Consider the following 25034-nt stretch of genomic DNA (forward strand, 5'->3'; position numbering starts at 1 on the left):
TTGGGACACGGGATATTCCGTCAAACTTATGGTCTACCTCTCGCTTCAATGGGATAAACATTTGAACGGAAGAGACGTGAGAAGCACGGCCATACAATCCCGGCCACATATGAGATATTCCAGGGTGTTCTTTTGTACAGTTTTCATTTTTTTAATCGAGAACTTTGTCAACATATTTTTCAAGCGTCTAAAAAGGAAGTCACCAGTTTGAAACTTGTGCCACAACTATAGAGAAAGCTGCTTTCTGATTGGCTAATGTCAAGTTCTTGTTTGTCCTTTCATTGGTCGGTCAAAGTTCGCGAAAGGTCGTCCTGGCGTGATCCGTAATGGGATGTCCTCAGGTCTTTGTTTTGCGGTAGTGAGACGTAAGAACTGTTTTTAATGTGATTAAAGCGTTCGCTTGTCACAGCAAAGACTCGATTACCCACATGTACATTGTGTGAAGCCCATTTCTGGTTTCGCGCGCCATGATATTGCTTGGATATTGAAAAACACGATGTAAAACCATACTCACTCACTCACTCATGTACATGTCATGTCTGTGTTGACATCTGTGTACTCATTCACCTCAAGTTAATTATTCTAATATTCCCATTTTCCATTGTCACATACATGCGCCCTGCGTCCGTGACGGTAACACACCGGGGACGTTCAACTCCGTCGGCGCTTGAAGCCGCCTCCCGCAGAAACCGGCCATGTTCGTCAATGGTCAAGACACAATGTCGGTCGGTATCAGCCAGGTAAATGTTGCCCTCAATGTCGCAAGCAACACCTGCCGGGATTTTCAACATTCCCTCCCCACGAGGCTTGTAGCGCCATCTGGTGTGGCCGCTTTGATCTAAACACAAGAGTGACTGTTCTTGACAGTCTGATACAAGAATGTCACCAGAGGGCGTGACAGCCATGTACCACGGATCGGAGAACAAACTGTCACCGTAGTCGGTGGTGTCGATGGTCTTGATGACTCTTCCGCTGTGATCTATGATGTCGACGGAACATGGCGTTTGCCAGGTCGTGCTCACGGCAAGACAATCCTCATCAATCCCCGCAATCCCATAATAAGCTTTGTCAGTTTCAATGCTTTTGCTTACGCGAAGGTCAGGGGTGACTTCCGTTATGCATATTTTGTCTGACCAGGGCAAGGTCAAGGCCACCGTGCGGTCAGATACCAAGGCCACACAGAACGGGTTGGACTCAAGTGAAAGAGACGAGAACTCATCTCGTCCTCGTTGTCTGTACAGCGACTTGAGCGACTTGTTGTTGAAGTCGGCTACCACGACCACAGCTACATCATCAACATCAACAACAACGATGTCAACAATCAGAGGCTCTAAGGACTCGCCTCTCACTTTGGACTTGATGACGTCATTGTCACGTGCACGTGACGGATGTATGGCAGTATTGGGTTCGGCTAGGCGGGAACTTCTCCTCTGTACCGGTGTTGGTTCTGGGAGGAATAATAATTAATACCTGTTACGATTCATTTCGATTTCATTTACTTTTAAAGCATTTTACTTCACACAACAGTTTTTCAAATCTTTACAACTGATCTAGATGATTCTATCTTTTCATGCGAAAGAAAGTTTCGACTTAAACATCAAACGAACAAACTTACGCACCTACTTGTTCAGATTCTTGAAGCTGCGAAACCCATGTCTGACGTGGCGTGTCAGGATTGGCTATGATGGTCAGCTTCCGGCAGATGGGACAGGGGAACCCCCTCAGCTTGTCTGTATTATCGAGGCTGTTGATATAGCGTTGAAGACACCGTGAACAGAGGGCATGCTGGCACTGTAGTGTTTTGGGCTGTTTAATCGAGTTTAAACATATCGGACAGTTGGTACTTTCGTCTCGTAAGCTTAACTGGTCCTCAGCTGAAAGCGTTCTAAAACAAAAACATCGTTTCAGTAAAGATAATTCCTGAAATAAAAAAACACATTCTTGTGATATGAAGATGGTAAAAGGTGTCACAGTCATCTGCTGTGTCATGAAGAGTTCTGTCTTGCATAAGACGGGGTAGTTATGGTCTGTTCCATTAATCTGGAATGAGAAATTGGACATTCCGGAGATGCAAGTGATTCACACGCTCATTTCCCAAAAGCCACAATACAACTACTGGAATATTTACTACTCAAAACAATTTAAAGAACACCAACAATAACGAAAGCGGTGTTGCAATACCCACCAGCCATGAGAGATTAACTATAGTCATATAAAAGAATCGGGTGTTTTTTCACATCTTTTGAGCTGTGTGTATATATGTTAAATAACTCGGACCAAGCAAACTATTGATGAAGGAACAAAGGTGCTTGGCTCCGAATACCTCCAAAGTGAGGTGTTGTAACCCGCTGACCCCTCTGCGTGCACTATCACCTTGTCGATATCTGGCATTCGATTAACTCGACAGTTTATTAATGTCTTTACGACGTGACTTGTTAAATATGGGGTATATTTTGACAATAACCTACACATTTCATAACAATGCCTAAAACCAGCGAGCCATGTATTTGAGGTCAGTGCAATATTGGGTAAACGTTGTAATCGAGTCATCTAAGACATCAAAGTAACGCAGCAATGCCGCTGCTGTAACAACAATGTGTCGACCGCATTGGGGCGCCAATATCCCATGTAAGTATACAATTTCTTATCGACGTTATTCCGGTCGGGAGTCCATAAATACACCAAGCGAAGGCACACACTGTGATACACAGCTAACAAGGCAACGTATTGCAATGAACAGTGAGTTCTCCGCGCCATGTCTTTTGCAATAATTAATATACTATAATGGCCGACTTGTATGATTGAGGTCATTGACCCCACATGAAGAGTTTTCACCTGTATCGCCGGTGTGTACCGTAACTCACAGCATGTATTCAACGGAATCAACCAACAGATGAGAGCCTAAACAAACTCCGCCTTTATTGGTATTTATGGGGAGTTCAGATATTATAAAGATGTATCAGTGATATAAACTGCCGGGCAAAAGAAATTATACACCCATGTGTGATGGTGGCTAAAAATGAAACAAACAAGAAATGGTTTCCATGGTGATTAGCTTAAGTGGGTATCATAGTTCTGTATTGGACCTCAAGTTTTGCTCTACAACTGATTTAAGCCTTGTAAGGTTACACAACGTTTATAAATTTGTGTTCAAATCTATTTTCAAGCGTATACGTTCTTTTAACCGGATTTTTTTAAGTAGGGTTACATGCGGTTACTCGCAACGTTAGGCTGCAAACAGTTTACACTGACCTAGATATTTGCCATTAGAATACTTTCAATATATTAAAGATTCCACAACGAGTATGTAAATGATTAGTCTGTTAAGATAAGGGTCTAGGGGGTACCATATGTCAAGGTACCCCGACAGCGTGGAGAAACCAATAGTTAGAATGTCGTAGCATTAACTATTTACAGTCCGTCGCGATGAAGATTGAATATTGCAGACTGTGCGTAAAATAACACTCACTCACTCCCTCACATTATTTAGAATAACTTTCAAATCAACAGAAATATTTTATTGTAAGTCTTCATTCACACCCCTAGACGTAGTTCGTGAACCTGTCCAATGACGACATCTACAGCCCAGGCAACCTGTAATGGAGTCTTACCTTGACGATGTGCATCCCATTGTCTCACTTGTCAATCATTGTTCCTAGCCAACACACTGAAGTCCACCACCTCACAGTCTCCACCAGGTGACAGTCCTCTCAGAGCATTGGCGTGGACCTGATACGCGGGGTACCCAACCACTGCTCCAACGCAAGGTGATTTAAAAGATTCTCCGTTCAATAGAACCGCCCATATATTGTATGTTGACAAGACAGGATTATCCTCAAATCCAAGTTTTACCAGCGTGGTCTCAATTTACAGTTCAGTTCAGTCCAAAAAGCTATTATCGACACCAGACTAGTGATATACCGCAGTGTTTCATAACTTGAACTGCTCTCCTCCAAACACAATATATAACCCAGCAATAAATCCACGAGACGTTCTCTCTAAATCACAGCAGAATCGTTGCGTGCCATGCATGGACTGCCGTCCTGAAGTCGTATCGGGGTATCAGACACCCGTATGGTAGGTAGTCAGGTAGGTTACCTGGCCATTATACCTGAATAACGCTACAGGTGTACTACAACTGGGTTTAACTACGGCTTTGGCTTGATCAGATAGTGTATCCAGGTACCTCACGAAGACCCGCTGTACATATGGGGGTATCGAGCACAGACGGAATGGACATTTGAGAGCACGGTTTTAGGTAAAATTCCAACAAAGGGTTACATCTGTATGAGCAGAGAGGGGCGGGTTGCTCAATGATCTAATTATGTGTCCCCTTCAGGATCTGTTTATCGTGGGTTCGAATCCCGGTTTTGCCTGATTATATTTCTAGGTTTGTCAGCTCGTGAGTTTCGCCCTGTAAATATCTACACCCTGCATCACTGCGGGCCTTCCTACCACATCAAGCTGACACGCAATGATATAACTGAAATACTGCATAATTGCAGGCCTTCCTACCACATCAAACTGACACGCCATGATGTGACTGAAATACTGCATCACTGCGGGCCTTCCTACCACATCAAGCTGACACGCCATGATATAACTGTTATACTGCATCATTACGGGCCTTCCTACACCATCAAACTGACACGCCATGATATAACTGTAATACTGCATCATTGCGGGCCTTCCTACCACATCAAGCTGACACGCCGTGATATAACTGTAATACTGCATCATTGCGGGCCTTCCTACCACATCAAGCTGACACGCCGTGATATAACTGTAATACTGCATCACTTCGTGCCTTCCTACAACATCAAGCTGACACGCCGTGATATAACTGTAATACTGCATCACTTCGTGCCTTCCTACAACATCAAGCTGACACGCCGTGATATAACTGTAATACTGCATCATTGCGGGCCTTCCTACCACGTCAAGCTGACACGCCGTGATATAACTGTAATACTGCATCATTGCGGGCCTTCCTACCACATCAAGCTGACACGCCGTGATATAACTGTAATACTGCATCACTTCGTGCCTTCCTACAACATCAAGCTGACACGCCGTGATATAACTGTTATATTGCATCATTGCGGGCCTTCCTACAACATCAAGCTGACACGCCGTGATATAACTGTAATACTGCATCATTGCGGGCCTTCCTACAACATCAAGCTGACACGCCGTGATATAACTGTAATACTGCATCACTTCGTGCCTTCCTACCACATCAAGCTGACACGCCGTGATATAACTGTAATACTGCATCATTGCGGGCCTTCCTACCACATCAAGCTGACACGCCGTGATATAACTGTTATACTGCATCATTGAGGGCCTTCCTACCACATCAAGCTGACACGCCGTGATATAACTGAAATACTGCATCATTGCGGGCCTTCCTACCACATCAAGCTGACACGCCGTGATATAACTGTAATACTGCATCATTGCGGGCCTTCCTACCACATCAAGCTGACACGCCGTGATATAACTGTAATACTGCATCATTGCAGGCCTTCCTACCACATCAAGCTGACACGCCGTGATATAACTGTTATACTGCATCATTGCGGGCCTTCCTACCACATCAAGCTGACACGCCGTGATATAACTGTTATACTGCATCATTGCGGGCCTTCCTACTACATCAAGCTGACACGTCGTGATATAACTGTTATACTGCATCATTGCGGGCCTTCCTACCACATCAAGCTGACACGCCGTGATATAACTGTAATAGGACCCGACTCACTCACTCATTTGACGTCATCACGTATACATACACTACCGGGCAAACGAAAGTATACACCCATGTTTGATGGTAGCTAAACATGAAACAAACAAGAAATGGTTATTCGATTCGATGTATTTGGTACGGGTATCATAGTTCGTTTTAGGACCCTAAGTTTTCTCACCTATGAACGATTTGATAACGTTTGTAATGTTTTGTCATAAATGACCTATAGTGTCAGTATTGCGTGTTAAAATGCACGTTTAAAATAGGCAGTAAATTCCTGGCTCAGAGTCAACTGTAACAGCGCAATCGTAATGGTTTAACAGATAAGCATGACTAGACGTTGGTATTTCGTATTTCAGTGGCGTAAAACCACCTGAAAAAAACACCTTGTACCACATCGGTGCCGTATACACAAACTGAACACAAATTATTCCTAGGTTGTTTGTCCTTTTCCCTACTGTATTTCCGTTGATAGTATGAAGAGGACGGCTTTGCAACGCACTCAGTAGCGATGTCGGATGGCGCGTCCTTCATGCATACGCATCTTTGATCTGAAGGAAAGTAAATTAATATTAACTTTATTCTTTATTAATCTTTAAACATGTCCCTCCTCCAGGCAGCCTATACTAAATGTTAGTTGTTTGTACAACAATCTTGTTTACTCCGGTATGCACCTGTTCTTTAGCGGTTCGTAGGCTTTATGTATGAGACGACTGAATGGTTGATTGGGGACATGCAAGGCCGCCAGTGAAAATCAGTTTCAGCTGCTGTCTGGATAATTGTACACTTTCCCAAATATTCCTTCAGTATTTTCTTTTTATTCCTTAAAAATGACACAAATATCCTCATTATTCTGTCCATACCACTACTAGGGCTGGGACGGGTAACTCGGATACTTGGGTCGGTTGGGTCCTGAGTAGGATCCGGGTACCCACAGGACTACCCGAAACCGTGGTTAGTCATGTGATATATTGTTTTATGGCAAAAACTCACCATAGCTCAGTTACATTACAAGTCCCTAATGTTCGCATTTCTTTCTGACAACGCACACACATTCAATTTCCTTTTGACTTGCATATGTTTGAGTAAAGATAAAACTTCAGTCAACGCTTGATCTGATCGTTTGATACATGTATCTAAATTGTTTTGGCCAGGGCTGCGGTAAAACAATTCCCAATCAGACATTTTGATCCCAACTCTTGAGACCTGCAGTGGGTACCCGGGTAGGGTCGGATAATAGGGGGTCGGATACCCGGGTAGTACATTTGTCCCAGCCCTACCCCCGACCAAGGATGTTGGGTATATTTTACAGGTCGTGCGACCCTTTCAGGGGAGGCTACTCTAGCGACCTTCTTCCGTCTCGTGAATATTAGACTAACGTTTAGTCCGTGAAATCTTATATTACACAATACACTTCTTGACTCTAAAAATAAAAATAATTCCCTATGCTGATTTCATAGACTGTGGAATAGAGCTAGCTAGAGCTGGCTAGACTTGATTTTGTATGCCTTTCTAGATTTTTTTTTTTTTTTTAAATAAATATATTCCACAGTCATGGTACAGGACTACGTGAATATGCACCGCTTTTAAAATCGTTTTAACATTTCTTTTCTGTTTTATTTTCTGCTTTTTTATTGAAAGGGTATCATATATTTTTTCTAAACGAAATTGTGTATGCTTGATGGTTTAATCCATGTCATTAATCAGAGGCATCTGTCATTTCATCAGCATAATTGTGTACCATGTCATGATACATTTTATACAAGGTCAATTCCTTTGATGCAGTAAATCTACATGTGTTTATGGAGACGAAATAAAAGAAGAAAATATCACATCTGTCCATGCCAACGCCATAAAACATAAGATAAGATATTACATCCGGCCCGATTACCGATGATACATACGTCAGACCATACAAATACATAGATAGAAGCGGGGTATTAATACCGTTATTATACAATCAGAATAAAATAGTGTATCAGCACATATACAATAATACTAACACTACATGAAGGATGTTTACCTCTGTTAAACCTTTTAGTAACTAATACGGCTAAGGGCTTTACAAGTTTAGCATTACACAATAACAGTGCGGGGGGCACGGGTGGCCCAGTCGTCTAAGGCGCCGCAATTCGCTGTGCCTATGATTGTTGGTTCGAATCCCGGTTCGCACCGATTATGTTTCTAGGTTTATCAGCACCATACCCGTGCTTGTGGGTTTCACCGAAGTGGTAAACGTCTGAGACCTTCATCACGTCGGGCGTTCCTCCCACATTAAGCTGACACGCCGTGTCTGGAATACCGTTAAAAGCGGCTTAAACCCAACTCACTCACTCAATACCAGTGCGGCCTGATCAATAGGCAATAACAGAGAAATACATCTTCCACAATTTATATAAAAAGTTAGAATAAACAACTGATAAAAAACTGAACTTCCTCCTCAGTAGGGTAACTGTCATAACAAAATCTATTCTCTTTGTATTGTTTGTTTTTGTTTTTTGTTTGTTTGGTTGGTTGGTTGTGTTTGTTTGTTTTGAGTTTTTGTTTTGTTTTGTTTATTTGTTGTTGTTTGTTGTTGGTTTTGTTTTGTTTTATTTTGTTGTTTTTTTGTGTTGGTTGTTGTTTGTTTTTGTTTCGGTTGTTTTGTTGTTGTTTTTGTGTGTTTTTTGTTTTCTTGTTGTTTGGTGTGTTTTCGCTTTATTTTGTTGTTTTTTTGGGTGGGTAAATATACTCGTTTCTATTGCCAAAGGCAGGGGCGGTGGGATAGTCTTGTGGTTAAAGCGTTGGCTCGTCACGCCGAAGACCCGGTTCGATTCTCCACATGGGTACAATGTGTGAAGCCCATTTTACGGTGTCACCCTGCCGTGATATTTCTGGAATATTAATAAAAGCGGCGTAAAACCAAACTCACAATTTCCATATGCAACGTACCACACTGTAACTTACTAGGTGTACTACGGTATGATCTCGGCAATATTTCAGTAACAGATTTCTTAAACTGTCTATAGGTTTGTGATCGTTAACATCATTTGATGTGATGCGCAGATAGTCCTTCTTTCTGGTCCAATTCGCCCTCAGCTATACCACCACCATCGCCACCATCGCCACCACCATCACCATCGCCACTAGCACCACCTTCAGCCTCGTGATAACTAGCGGTAGAGTAGCTGTGTGTTTCACTGAAGCGAACCCGCGACAATGCACGTACGAGATCGAACGTAATTTTCAAGAATGGCGACGTATTGTGGACATAACTTGCATCCTTTCCTTTTTTAGGAAAACGGCCCCAACCGTAATATACCGAAATATTCTTGATGTACCGACAGCTTTGGAAAGGGAAGTTTTAAACTGGATAAATATCTGACATGAATTTGATTCATTTAAAGGATTAAGCCGAATAGCAAATGACCACTTCATTGTGGGCGTCACCGTATGAAACACCCACCTACACGTCTTCTGCTTACCCTTTGCAAGACTTCACGTTGTAATGGGAGGACTACTGATCAGTGGTGGCACGTGGTCCTGTGCACAGCGTGCAGGTCATAAATCAGGTGAAGGTAAGTGACGTCAGTCCCGGGATGGGTGACCGCGTTTCGGGAGTTTGGCTCCCGAGGGTTTCCAGGGCTTCGTTTCTGCCCCACACAGAAGCACATGTAAACACATGTGGTGTCCCCTTGGGCAAGTGACTTTGTTCGTAATGTGCCTCTGTTCACCCAGCAGTGAATGGGTATCCGGTAGGATGAGATGACCGTGTGGTTGTAAACCTTCAAGCGCCTAACGGGCAGCTTGAGTTGTATAATCCCCAGGGAGCTGAGAATGATTGTTGAGTGACCGGGGTAATAATAGCACTTTGAGCATGCACCTGTGTGGTGTGGAAATATGCCCAATATAAATGTCCTGTTATTATTATTTACAGATAAAAATACAAAATGCAGCAAAGAGGATGTGGGTTATTATTATTATCATCATCATCATCATCATCATTATTATTATTATTATTATTATTATTATTATTATTATTATTATTATTTACAACTGCTCAAATGCGCTCAGGCGATGAAAGATTATCAACATAAGTTACAAGATCCACCCGGTCAATGGATCAGTGTTCACTTGATTTTCATTCTCAGCTCCCTGGGGAGTATACTTTCACAGCGGCCTGTGAGTCGCTAGAAGGTTAACAGTCACATTACCATATCATCCTACCGGGTACCCATTCACTATAGGGTGAGACCCATGCTTGCCGTGAAAGGTGACTATGCCTGTCGTAAAGAGGCGACTAACGGGATCGGGTGGTCAGGCTCACTGACTTGGTTGATGCGTGTCATCGTATCCCCATTGCATGGATTGATGCTCATGATGTCAATCACTGGTTCAGACTTGATTATTTACAGACTGCCGTCATATAGCTGGAATATTGCTGAGCTTACAAACAACTAAACACTTCAGGGTGAGCAGAGAGATATGTTTCGAACAGCGTCACTTGCCTAAGGGCACGTGCGCTACATGTGTTTTAGGCTAGGGTATGACCGAAACCCTCTCAGGAGTCAAGCTGCAGAACGCGGTCAATCACCCATCCAGCGTTGCTTAACTTCACCTGATTTGTGATATGCGCGCTGTATACAGGCCCACGTATACATACACCTATACCCAAGATATACCTGTCACGAGTCACGTGCCTCACCGTATCTACATGATGTACATACCTGGACGTCACTGGACATCTGCATGCACCGTGGCCCTCAGTGGCTGTTTTCATCTTGGGAATCTAATGAATAAACACGTGCAACGAAGTTAATCATTAAATATACTTTTTATCATCAATTCATATTTTCGTTTTAAGGAAACAGCTCGTAAACATTGTAAGCAAAATGGTCTAAAGGAATATATCAGATCAATAAACATATCCCCATCTAATAGCAAAAAACCCAACCATTTATATTATTACATAAGGAGAATTTATGGATGTCAACTTCTTTATTATGAGAAAACACAACGTTTCGGAGTATATGCTTACTCCTTCATCAGGTGAATGGATACTATGAGGCAGAGAGTATATATATACATATATAGGTACCTGAAAAAAACCCATAAATTACTTTTGTTGTCCTTATATATATATATATATATATATATATATATATATACAAAAATGAGGTAAATGTTCACTCGGTGTACATGTAATATATAATAAAATAATAAAGTCCACGTTAGTCCACCATCTTCTTTATATCAGTTTCATATACATAGTACTTTCGCTGTCTCATGACAGCTCTTCAGTGTAACTGACATTGACAGTCAATGTCAGTTACACTGAAGAGCTGTCATGAGACAGCGAAAGTACTATGTATATGAAACTGATATAAAGAAGATGATGGACTAACGTGGACTTTATTATTTTACTATATATATATATATATATATATATATATATATATATATATATATATATATATATATATATATATATATATATATATATATATATATATATATATAGTTTCCGGGGTAGAATATAGGTCTTCAGCAACCCATGCTTGCCTTAAATAGCGACTATGCTTGTCGTAAGAGACGACTAACGGGATCGGGTGGTCAGACTCGCCGACTTGGTTGATGCATGTCATCGTATCCCAGTTGTGTGGATTGATGCTCATGATATCAATCACTGGATTTGTGTGGTCCAGACTCGATTATTTACAGACCGACGTCATATAGCTGGAATATTGCTGAGTGCGGCGTAAAACAACTAACAAAACAAACAAAGACATATTATTTCAGCTCTCTGCAAATAGCTCCAGGTTGATAAAACTTCAACGGTGTGGACTGCCTCAAGATGAAGTAAAATGTGAGAACAACATCAAGATGGGATTGTTTACGCGACATGTGACTGGGAAACCGCCACGCAGCTTATGGCGTGTTTGTTGTGTGTTAGGTATTATTATCGCTGACTGATAAAACACCACGCAGGCCAACATGCTAGTGGCTGGACCCTACACCTAGATAGAGTTGAGGGAAATCCTTCCATGTACTGTTGGTGTCGAATATTTCTTAAAGAATATGAAATTATTGAAATAGTTCAAAGCCATTTTATCCCCAATCACACATGTATTTATTATCGTTTCACTAGCTATATGACGGCGGTGTAAATAATCGAATCTGGACCAGACATACCAGTGATTTATTATCGTTTCACTAGCTATAAGACGGCGGTGTAAATAATCGAATCTGGACCAGACAAACCAGTGATTTATTATCGGTTCACTAGCTATATGACGTTGTGTAAATAATCGAATCTGGACCAGACAAACCAGTGATTTATTATCGTTTCACTAGCTATATGGCGTGGTGTAAATAATCGAATCTGGACCAGACAAACCAGTGATTGATATTGTGAGCACCGTCCTAGGCAGTCATGGTCCCAGGTACTGCCTCGTAATCAAAGACGCCAACGCACCGAAAGAAGACGTGTAATTGATCTACCTGATGTCTGGTGACCCAACTCATTTCATTAAATGGGTGATTGATTATTGTTTAACGCAGCATTAGCAATATTGCAGCTATTCACGGCGACATGCCTTTAAGAGCCCAGACATAAATGTATTTTAACAGGCATGTATTGATTTTCTTGGGTCGTGACGAGAACAATGAATGCATATTTTAGCCTCAACCGTTATACTTGTCGCGAGGACGTGACGTCATGATGGGGTTATTTTTCGCGGGTAAAGCTTTAGATTTTATATCTTTCAGCACCGACAGTCAGGACCCGTTGCGACAGGTTGTTATTGTCACGAGTGTAGTTAATCCTAATAGTCTATGCGACAGCGCGATATTTTCTAAGGTCCAAAACATATCACGATTTCACGCTTTACTTAATTGTGTCATTTGGTTTGGTAAGGGCGACAATGCGACAACGCACAATATCTTTCTAGGATTTCATAGTGAGCTAATGTTGGGTTAATCACGATACAAGTTACAGTTGAACCCTTTCTCAGGATTGTCCAACAATATGTATTTCTTTCTGTGTAATGACGCGTGGTAGATGTATGATTCACCCTAAGCCGCCACGCTGGGTTGTCCGGGCGGTATGGGATATGATGGATTTGATTCTGTCCATAGTAACAACAATTGTCCTGGTGTACACAATGAAGGTGTTAATCGATGGCTGGCAGCGCTTGACGGTGGCTCTATTTATCAACGCCCTGTTTGGTTACTATTTCTGATCGAGTTGATGACGCCGGGTTATGAGCATCTGATTGTTTGTTGGCGCTATGTTGCGGATGCTGCGATGAAGATGTTTACAGATGACGGATGTGATGAGCGCCACCCCGGAGTGAAAGCGGCCAGTCAGTAGGCCTAATTCAATGTACACATCACAATGGACGCTGCAGCCAAGCAATGTCACAGACACCTGCACGGCGCCGTTCAGTGTCATTCAGTGTCCCACAGTGTCAAATGTAGTGTACTAAAGTAATCTAGTACGTGTCATATAGAGTCATAGAATGTCAAAAGAGTCACAATGTGTCATGTACTGTCGTGTAGTCATATAGTGTCATGTTGTCATATTGTGTCAATTAGTTATATGGGGTCACATAGTCATTTTGTGTCACGTAGAGTCATACTGAGCCATATTGTGTCACGTAGAGTCACACTGTGTCATTTTGTGTCATCTAGTCATACTGTCATTGTGTGTCGTGCAGACTCATTATAGAGTCATACTGAGTCATTGTGGGTTCTGTAGAGTCATACTGAGTCATAGTTTGTCACGTAGAGTCATACTGAGTCATAGTGTGTCGTGTAGAGTCATACTGAGTCATAATGTGTCGTGTAGAGTCATGCTGAGTCATAGTGTGTCGTGTAGAGTCATGCTGAGTCATAGTGTCTTGTAGAGTCATACTGAGTCATAGCGTGTCGTGTAGAGTCATGCTGTGTCACAGTGTGTCGTGTAGAGTCATACTGTTCCATAGTGTGTCACGTAGAGTCATACTGTGTCATAGTGTGTCTTGTAGAGTCATACTGTGTCATGTTGTGTCATGTAGAGTCATACTGTGCCATAGTGTGTCATTAAGAGTCATGCTGTGTCATAGTGTGTCGTGTAGAGTCATGCTGTGTCATAGTGCGTCTTGTAGAGTCATACTGTGTCATAGTGGGTCTTGTAGAGTCATACTGAGTCATAGTGTGTCTTGTAGAGTCATACTGTGTCATAGGGTGTCTTGTAGAGTCGTACTGTGTCATAGTGTGTCGTGTAGAGTCATACTGAGTCATAGTGTGTCGTGTAGAGTCATACTGTGTCATAATGTGTCGTGTAGAGTCATACTGAGTCATAGTGTGTCGTGTAGAGTCATACTGTGTCATAATGTGTCGTGTAGAGTCATACTGAGTCATTTTGTGTCTTGTAGAGTCATACTGTGTCATAGTGTGTCGTGTCGAGTAATACTGAGTCATAGTGTGTCTTGTAGAGACACACTGTGTCACAATGTGTTGTGTAGAGTCATACTGAGTCATAGCGTGTCTTGTAGAGACACACTGTGTCACAATGTATCGTGTAGAGTCATACTGAGTCATAGTGTGTCTTGTAGAGTCACACTCACTATGTGTCGTGTAGAGTCATACTGAGTCATAGCGTGTCTTGTAGAGTCACACTGTATCACAATGTGTCGTGTAGAGTCATACTGAGTCATAGCGTGTCTTGTAGAGTCACACTGTATCACAATGTGTCGTGTAGAGTCATACTGAGTCATAGTGTGTCTTGTAGAGTCAAACTGTGTCAAGCATGGGTTGCTGAAAATATCATATTCATGTTGGCGACAGGTTGGGAATTGAAACCAGATCCCCTGTCTTACACCTTGGTGCCATGTTTTGTCGTCTCCGTCGCGATGAACCTTAGAGGTAGGTCACCTTAACCTTAGGGTAGGTGAGTAATCCCAGGCAAAATAATTGTCCGCGTGCGTCTGCATGCACCAGTATTACCTAGCGGTGTGAAGTCGTCGACGATTTACAACAGAGATAATCGCACACACGAGCACCAACAGTCGTCATTACAGCAGTTGCGCCAATCAAACTCACCCAGGAGACTTGTGTCATTTAAAATTAAATTTAACATGAGAATACAATATATGTGCCCTGGTTGATACTTGGAATGTTCTACTTGATGACTGCATTGCGGGACTGTTGTGGCCAATACCTGCGGTGTTACAAGAACCGGCTTGCCCGACAAAGCACGGTGTGAATGTACCGTGCACATTCAGGCCCCACCTGCCCGATACGATCGTAGCGCTACGACTACCGTAAGTCTGTGTTAGAGTATGGACTGGGGGTTATTGGGTCAAAATGTACCCATGTGTATTATCCATTGTCAAACATGGACAGAATAGGTTGCCAGTACCCCATTCCTATCTCCCTGTGGGGATCCCTGGACAGAATAGGTCCCAGTACCCCATTCCTATCTCCCTGTGGGGATCCCTGGACAGAATAGGTCCCCAGTACCCCATTCTTATCTCCCTGTCGGTATCCCTGGACAGAATAGGTCCCCAGTACCCCATTCCTATCCCCCTGTGGGGATCCGTGGACAGAATAGGTCCCCAGTACCCCATTCCTATCTCCCTGTGGGTATCCCTGGACAGAATAGGTCCCAGTACCCCATTCCTATCTCCCTGTGGGGATCCGTGGACAGAATAGGTCCCCAGTACCCCATTCTTATCTCCCTGTCGGTATCCCTGGACAGAATAGGTCCCCAGTACCCCATTCCTATCCCCCTGTGGGGATCCGTGGACAGAATAGGTCCCCAGTACCCCATTCCTATCTCCCTGTGGGTATCCCTGGACAGAATAGGTCCCCAGTACCCCATTCTTATCTCCCTGTGGGGATCCGTGGACAGAATAGGTCCCCGGTACCCCATTCTTATCTCCCTGTGGGGATCCGTGGACAGAATAGGTCCCCAGTACCCCATTCCTATCCCCCTGTGGGGATCCGTGGACAGAATAGGTCCCCAGTACCCCATTCTTATCTCCCTGTGGGGATCCCTGAACAGAATAGGTCCCCAGTACCGCATGATTGTCTCCCTGTGGGATCCCAGAGCCCAGACCAATGAGTGCACATAGTGCAAATACATACAGTCATGACTTATGCTTGACAAGATTCAGTCTCCAGTCAATACAGTCGATGCATGGCTGCCGAAGTGGAAGCCAAACAAAGCTTTCCTGCTGCCAACCTACCCGCCGATTGCCGTGCCTAGAGATCATAAATTCACGCAATATACATAGATTCTGGGTGATGTATTGACTAAATCAAGGGCATATAGTCAGGGTGATTATCGACGAGCAGACGCCGTATACGAGCATTTAAAACATTCCTGTACAATATACAGCTGCTATTATCTCTCGATATGTTGCCATGGTAGCACGTTACGAATCACGCGATACCGTAGGCATGTGCGTGTCATTAGCGGTGCGGGACTCGACCTATATGCACCATAATACAATACGGACATCATTGTATAGCATTTTGAAGTGACACACATACGGAATTTTTTTATGGATGTCAGCTTTATTGTGAGGAGCACAACGTTTCGGAGTGTAAACATGTACTTACTCCTGAAAAAGATAAGACTCTTTGAACGTCTGTCCCTTACCCCTATACGCAGTCTAGGCGATACCTGCACTTCCTTGTTCTGAATAAGACCGGCGGTTACTATTGGTGACAGAAGTCACATGACATTATTAACGCACCCGAGCCCACAAAGGGAAGGTCATACGACACGTGATCGGACAACCACACCATACGGCCTTGAGACGTTGCCCGTGACATCTAGGTGTTATCTCAACATAGTGCCGGGTTCATTTCCCCCTCAGCTTAGGTAGACAACTGTGTCAAAACGTAGCAGGTTTACAGGCTATGATAATTAGTTTATATTGACGAAAATATATTGTGATTGATCCATGTAGTATCAGCAAGTTTGACCTCCTAGAAAACAAATCAAGCCAAACGCAATCTCTCCAGCTATGCTCATCGTCTATATAACACCACACACCTGAAGCTGACACTCCAGGATAACAATTCTGTTCAAAGCGTTTTTAAACTAATCTAACTGAACAAAACTAACTTACTTAACTAAGCGATCTAACTGATCTAGACTAACTAAAACTAAAACTAAAACTAAAACTAAAACTAAAACCTGACTTGACTTGACTTGACTTGACTTACCAATCAACTCATCCAGTCACTCACTCACATAAAAAACTGTTCTGTAAAGATATAAGATTTTGTTTGAATACAGGTGAGATGAGGTGAATGTGGCTTAAGTGTATGAGTGAGTGAGTTTGGTGTAACGCCGTCCTGAACAGTATTCCAGACGATCTACCATTAGAACCAGGTCAATAACAAAAGTACAGCATCGATTGATCCGACCCAAAAATCGAGCTCAAACGGCGAATCATCAAGCAGCTGAAGTATAACTTTCAGGTCAGACGATTAGAAATGGTCTCCATGCAGCTCATAACCAGGCTCGACGACCACGCGTTGTGCCGCCCCTTGCACAGCCTCATATTGCCAACAGACGTCAATGGTGTAGTCGGAGTCGAAACTGGGATAACCGATGCTGGTCACGTGTTGTGCCGCCCCTTACATAGCCCCACATTGCCAACAGACGTCAATGGTGTAGTCGGAGTTGAAACTGGGATAACCGTTGTGGTCACGCGTTGTGCCGCCCCTTACATAGCCTCATATTGCCAACAGACGTCAATGGTGTAGTCGGAGTTGAAACTGGGATAACCGTTGCTGGTCACGTATTGTGCCGCCCCTTACATAGCCTCATATTGCCAACAGATGTCAATGGTGTAGTCGGAGTTGAAACTGGGATAACCCTTGCTGGTCACGTGTCATGTTTTCAGATGAGTCCCAGTTCACTTTGCACTTCCTTCGTAGGCGTTGTCATGTCGAAACGGACCGGATCGCGGTGGATCGGATATGGTTTTGGGTGGCATCACTATGACTGAGTGAACCTCACTCCATATTGTGCAAGGGAGGCCTAGCAATGACCAGGCCTTTCCCCCATTGAACACGCCTAGGACATGATAAGGAGACGTGTGCGTCAACGTCATTGGCCGCCGACGACGTTGGCTGAACTTGGCCGGGCGCTGCAAGAGCAGTGGGACAAAGTCCCTAAAATCGCTATTGGGAGACTCATGCGCAGTATGCTTCGTCGAGTGAAGGAATGTCTGACAAAGCGTGGAGGTATTACGCGCTACTGATACAAGATTTCCCATCTTACCCCTATCGTCCTTCAAGATCGTTGGCGGTCATAACATCTACTGCCATTCTTCACTACCGGTTGTACAATGTTCCCAATTCGTTCATTATTATCATACAACTATTACTAGAAACCATCATTCAACTAGGATACTTGTTTTGTCGGTCCTTATGACGTCATCACAACATGCATCATGTATGATCTCTGAGTGAGTGAGTGAGTATGGTTTTACGCCGCTTTTAGCAATATTCCAGCAATAACATGGCGGGGGACGACAGAAATGGGCTTCGAACATTGTACCCTTGTCGGGAATCGAACCCGGGTCCTCGGCGTGACAAGCGAACGCCCTAACCACTACGCTACCTGACCGCCCCTTGTTATCTCTAATAGCCTTGAAAACGAACTGACGGGAACCGATTGAAAAAGAACAAGATGCGAAGTCGTACATGTAATAAAAATAAAAATAAAAGTGGCTCAATGTGCACACAATTCTTATTTGTTTTTTTAATCGTTACTACTTTTAAACTACATCTGTTTTGCTGTTGCTGCCATTGCTAGTTCTTTAACCAATTTCCGATTTGGTGATTCCGTTCATTATTAATCAACGATATCGCTGGATAGCGTGGGAAGTGGCAGTCCACCAGCAGACATCATGGCTAACACCATTAACAACACACGGCGTCGTGATAGGCGGTCCCAACAGCGTCAGCTCGACGTCAGGGCACGAGATCACAGGTAACCATGACGATGTACAACAGATTATAACGTAAAACGGGATTATCGACATGGCCTTTTTATCTCGTTCATTGAGTCTTTACGTCAGGTGTGGTCATTAACCTCGATATGGGCTGGAAACCGATTTAGCTCGTCGTTGTAGCGTCTTAATAACTACATATACAGAGGTTTCAATCGGTTTCGATTGGATAAAACTTCTATAATTACCTTGCACGCACCTAACGAAAATGATAATAGAACTGGGTCACGGGGTTATGAGGAAACATTTCATATTGTATCACCTTGTGTGAGAGAACCTGTGGGTATTGTGTGAAAAGCGTTTATGCTATATGTAAATCTGTTAGACACTAGACGTGGAGTTGGGAAGTGTAGACTCTCCATTATTGACTGGAGGTTACATACAAAAGAAGGAAATCCCTCGTTGCTACTTTCAAACGGCAATGAGAATGGCTGAGTCAGCACGGGCCATTGGGCAGGTGGCCTCTCCTTGTCACCATTGGTGTCAGAGGCAGCCCACGGTTTCAAAGGGGATGTCCAAGTGACGAAGTAACGACACATATCATAGGGGTAGGGAGTCAATCACGAATCGTTTACAGGTTTTTTTCCACCTCATCAGACACCCATATGTCGATAAACACAGTTTGTTGAAACAATTTATAGAAATGGATGTGTTGAAAATATGTGCTTCAAGCGAATATTCTCTGCTGCAACCACCATATATACTACACAAAGAGTGAGTGAGTTGGGTTTAACGCCGCTTTTAACAGTATTCCAGTTATATCACGGCGTGTCAGCTTAATGTGGGGGGAAAGCCGAAGTGATGCAGGTCTCAGACGTTTACCACTTCGGTGAATCCCACGAGCACGGGTATGGTGCTGACAAACCTAGAAACATAATTAGAGCGAACCCATAATCATAGGTTTCTGGCGTGTCCAAGGGACGCAACTCTGCACAGCGAATCGCGGCGCTTTAGACGACTGGGCCACCCGTGCCCCCTACTACAATAAGAGTTGGAGAACACCCGACTCTTTCATATTACTATAGTTATTCTGTTAAACAACACATAGTTCTTAATTATTACTATAATTAATTCGACACTATAGAAATTTGGAAGAATCGGGTGTTCTTTCACGTTTTTTGAGTATTATATATTTCTATATTTTTGTGTAATGTGACATTAAACGAGATATTGATTTGACAGATCAAGATAAACAGTGCCATAATAACCGCTTGATTGCCTCACAAACAACTTGGTGAACCATTACGTACCCTCTCTACGCCATAGTTATACACACCTGTCAATATTGATGATAAATTAAACCCGGATTGTTCAGGAAAATAAAAAAGACCGCTTTAATCGGTATATGTATTCAAGAGTTTGTCGTATTGATTGAGTGATCGATCGCAACATCAAGTTAAACAAAGGGCGATAGTGAAAATTAACTTCTTTCAGTGTCAGACTCCATCCCAAGCCGCTAAGGTCACTTCACTCCTGTACCAAATTTGATCGGCTTGATGGACACGTGCAATACACAACTTCATATATCACATATGCCCGTGACCTATACAACTTCTAATATTCCATGAGGCCTTGTGCTATATATACAATTCATGCAGCACAAAAGCCTGAGACCTATGCATGTTAACCTATCACCGTGGCGTGACAATCATGTTAACATATCCCCGTGGCGTGTGAAGAATTATGAATTTTTTAAGGAAGATGACACAAGCCAATCTTGTTAGATTAGTTAGTTAGCGTTAGCGTTACATTCCTCATAAATAACATATGAATTTAGTGAAACACATTTCTACACTGAGAATATTTTTATTACAATCCTTATCTTGCTAGTATTGTTATTTTAACTGCGATAATTCAAGGATTTTCATGCTTATCCACACACACACACACACACGCACGCACGCACGCACGCACGCTCGCACACCTTATATGTGATCTCGCGGTATTTTGTGTGCGTGCCTGGAGTTGATCACTGCTGTGTGGTATCATGCACATTGGATGTATATTGCCACTTAATCAATAGCACCAACGTCTCACGGATACAGCGAGATACCAAGTGATATCAAACCCAACTAAGTGTCATTGGAGATTGTGGTGAAGAAATATATACTGTTAAACGAAACCAAACATGCATCTTTAATCTATACGTCGTTTGCACTACAACGCACCGTGACGTCTTGGATGTTACCTGCATTTTAATTGGCCCCGTGTATAACTGTGTTGGTTTGCCTGTAAATTAACGTCATCAATGCTGATAAAAACAATGTGCAATATCCTGAATGTATGAATTACACGGCCCCAGGTATTTATACTACTCACAAGAAGTTAAGGAACATCCGATTCTTTTATGTAACTACACATGCACAGTTACATTCGTATGCGACATATACGACTTCATACAACGCATAAGCCTGATACTTGTACAATTTCATAACCCGTGAAAGTCTCGGTATAGAATAGGTCTTCAGCAACCCATGAATGCCGTAAAAGGCGGATATGCTTGTCGTAAGAGGCGACTAACGGGATCGGGTGATCAGGCTCGCTTACTTGGTTGTTGCATGTCATCGCATCCCAATTGCGTAGATCGATGCTCATGATGTCAATGAATGGATTGTCTGGTCCAGATTCGATTATTTACAGAACGCCGTCATATAGCTAGAATTTTGCTGAGTGGTGCGTTAAACAATAAATAAACAAACAAACAAAACAAGTTCGTACATCACAGGTCATTTCTGGTGTCCCCAGACGTGATAGTGCTGAAATACTGCTAAGAGCAGCGTAAAACCATACTCACTCACTCACTCACTCATAGATCATATACGCCCTTGCCATATACAACTTTATATATCACATGAGCCCGAAAGCTATACAACTTCATATATCACATAAGCCCAAAAGCTACACAACTTTATATAAGCCCAAAAGTTATACAACTTTATATATCACATAAGCCCAAAAGCTATACAACTTTATATATCAAATAAGCCCAAAAGCTATACAACTTTATATATCACATAAGCCCAAAATCTATACAACTTTATATATCACTTAAGCCCAAAAGCTATACAACTTTATATATCACATAAGCCCAAAAGCTATACAACTTTATATATCACATAAGCCCAAAAGCTATACAATTCATATATCACATAAGCCCAAAAGCTATACAACTTTATATATCACATAAGCCCAAAAGCTATACAACTTCATATATCACATCAGCCCAAAAGCTATACAACTTTATATATCACATAAGCCCAAAAGCTATACAACTTTATATATCACATAAGCCCAAAAGCTATACAACTTTATATATCACATAAGCCCAAAAGCTATACAACTTCATATATTACAAAAGCCCAAAAGCTATACAACTTCATATATCACATAAGCCCCAAAGCTATACAACTTCATATATCAAATAAGCCCAAAAGCTATACAACTTTATGTATCACATAAGCCCAAAAGCTATACAACTTTATATATCACATAAGCCCAAAAGCTATACAACTTTATATATCACATAAGCCCAAACGCTATACAACTTTATATATCATATAAGCCCAAAAGCTATACAACTTTATATATCACATAAGCCCAAAAGCTTTACAACTTCATATATCAAATAAGCCCCAAAGCTATACAACTTTATATATCACATAAGCCCAAAAGCTATACAACTCATAATATATAATCTCCCACCAATCCAACCTTACGTGTCTGCAAACTGCAGGCATATTTGTCAACACTGTCCAGTTAACGCATACAGCTATAGTGGGATGGATAACGCGTTTGATCCAAAGTGCAGATACAGCAACCATATAGAATATGGCGTTACTTGTGCCACACAACGTCCACATCCGATGGAAACTGTGTTCACAGTTTGTGTTTAACTCACACACATTATCAGAAATGGCATCAGATGTGTCTTCAGACATGGCCAATGACGTGTTGTGTCACCAGACATTGCATCAGATGTGTCATCAGACATGGCATCAGATGTTTTATTTTGTCTGTTTGTGTGTCGTTCACAATATTCCATCTATATCCGATAGGTCTGTACAAAATGGAGCCTGGACCAGACAATCAAGTGATTGATGTCATTAGCATCGATCAATATAATTGGGATGCGATGACATGCATGAACCAGGTCAGGAAGCCTGACCACCCGATCCCGTCAGTCTCCTCTTATGACAAGCATAGTCACCCTTTACGGCAAGTATGGGTTGCCTATATAAGAGGAAGACCTATTTTACCCGGTTTTCACAGGGCGGCATCAGATATGTCATCAGACAAACCATGAAACGTGTCATAGGATATGGCACCCTGTGTGTCATCAGATATATGTTAGCCGATGTTTGAGTGTCACCGACCGCGAGACAGGGACGCGTTCACGTTCTAAGCCACGTTTAATCTGAGGGCGGTGTAGGCATAGGACATATCAAGGATAACTAATAAGAACAACTCAACTCAACCCTTCTTGTCCAAGACAGTTTAGCTCTTGGTTAGACACGAGGCAAAAATAAACAGTCAATAGCCTATAAATTCCAGAAACAGCACCGTGATCCCAATGTCGACGAGGATCACCGCTATAGGGGTTTATCTAATTAATAAATAAGACGAGGCGGTGTGGTAGCCTTGTAGTGGAAGTGTTCTCTAGTTACTAGGAAGGGTACAATGCGTGAAGCCCACTTAACAGTGTCCCTGCAACATTATGTGTCTTGAATCAAAGATCACAAACTCCTAAACCAATTTTCAAATATTTACAATCCAGTGAGGGATCTAAACCTGTCTTAGGACGCGGTTAAGGACAACACTTACAGCACATCGCCAGTTCAAGGGTAAATACTGAATTTTTTTAGCAGTTTCCCAAATAATTTATTAATTCTAATTATCGGTTTCTCTTTATTAAGATCACGAGACGTTTCGTTCCAGTCAATGGCCACGTCACCACAGTCAAGAGCGTTCCAGAACAGAGACCCTACAGCTGAAAGTCATCAATCAACAAAAGAACAAAAAACATATTATTTTTCTCTCCGCCGGAACACCTGGTGTGTTTTCCACTAGAACACTGCGCGATTATCCAGTGCGCATTACACAGTTCTCAAACAACAATGTGTCCTTTTAAGAGTATGTTAAACCGCGACGTATATGGACCGAGTGCATGTACGTTACAAGGAATTACTTAACAATGTTACGTGCCTGGATACGCTCAAACAAATGTGCTCAACGTCACGTCTTGGGGTTGAGGGAGAGCGTTTCTGGGGGTTACTGTTGGTGGTATTGCAAGATAATCTTCAACATGATCTTAACACCGTTTGATTGAGAGAGAATTGATACCTCACCAGGGGTTTCGTCTTGCGGACCGACCTGTTAATATCGGTGGAGCTGGTGTTATATTTGAAAATAGGTTATATAGGTTTTCAAGAAAAGGTTTACAATACTTCTGCCCAATGGTTCACGCAAGTACCTAATTGTACACTTGACAATGTCCTGAAAAAGAGAGACCGCCTCCGTGGTCAAGTGGTAGAGCGTCCGCCCGGAGAGCGGAAGGTCCGGGGATCGATCCCCGGCCACGTCATACCAAAAGACGTTAAAGGATGGTACTTGTTATCTGGTCGGCTGGAGTCAGTATACTGTGTCTGAGTGGGATGTTCATGTTAAACTGCGGGATGGTATCTCAGTGGGCTAGCACTAAAAATCGGCATCAGTCCGGACTAGTACAAGCAGCCACACTCACACTCACTCACACTCACACACACACACGTGCAAGATTATAAGTGCAATAATCTTGGACGCGACGTTAAACCCCATTTCATCTCACCTCACCTGAAAAAGGACTGTTTGTCTTGAATGGGTTACAGAAAAAAGGGTCTTAAAAAGACCTTCGCCTCGTCCCACCCCAACAATTCCTACTGGTAGTGTTGCCTGATATCACTAGTTGCAGGTTTTAACTGATACTTTCCTGTGTTTATGTATCAGTCAATCAGATCATGTTACTAGTAGTTCGAGTATTTCAGTCCGTTCACAGCGTGTCCGGGGGCACGGGTGGCCCAGTCGTCTAAGGCGCCGCGATTCGCTGTGCAGAGTTGCGTCCCTTGGGCAGGCCAGAAACCTATGATTGTGGGTTCGAATCTCGGTTCGCCCCAATTATGTTTCTAGGTTTATCAACACCATACCCGTGCTCGTGGGTTTCACCGAAGTGATAAACGTCGAAGACCTGCATCACTTCGGGCTTTCCTCCCACATTAAGCTGACACGCCGTGATATAACTGGAATACTGTTAA

The 25034-nt window shown here is 42.7% G+C and overlaps 1 protein-coding gene across 1 annotated transcript; it reads right to left on the reverse strand.

Annotated features, from left to right (window-relative positions):
* Positions 1–563: 563 nt before the first annotated feature.
* LOC139442372 (E3 ubiquitin-protein ligase TRIM56-like) lies at positions 564–3631 on the reverse strand. The gene is made up of 3 exons (XM_071223173.1): positions 3612–3631; positions 1620–1885; positions 564–1447 (listed from the first exon to the last, which is right to left on the reverse strand). Exons 1-3 carry the CDS (start codon positions 3629–3631, stop codon positions 564–566), a joined length of 1170 nt encoding a protein of 389 aa, XP_071079274.1.
* Between the last annotated feature and the right edge of the window lie 21403 nt (positions 3632–25034).

The sequence above is a fragment of the Haliotis cracherodii genome, unplaced genomic scaffold, assembly GCF_022045235.1.
Source record: "Haliotis cracherodii isolate W230 unplaced genomic scaffold, xgHalCrac1.p SCAF_5, whole genome shotgun sequence".
In the NCBI taxonomy this organism is placed as follows: Eukaryota; Metazoa; Mollusca; class Gastropoda; order Lepetellida; family Haliotidae; genus Haliotis; species Haliotis cracherodii.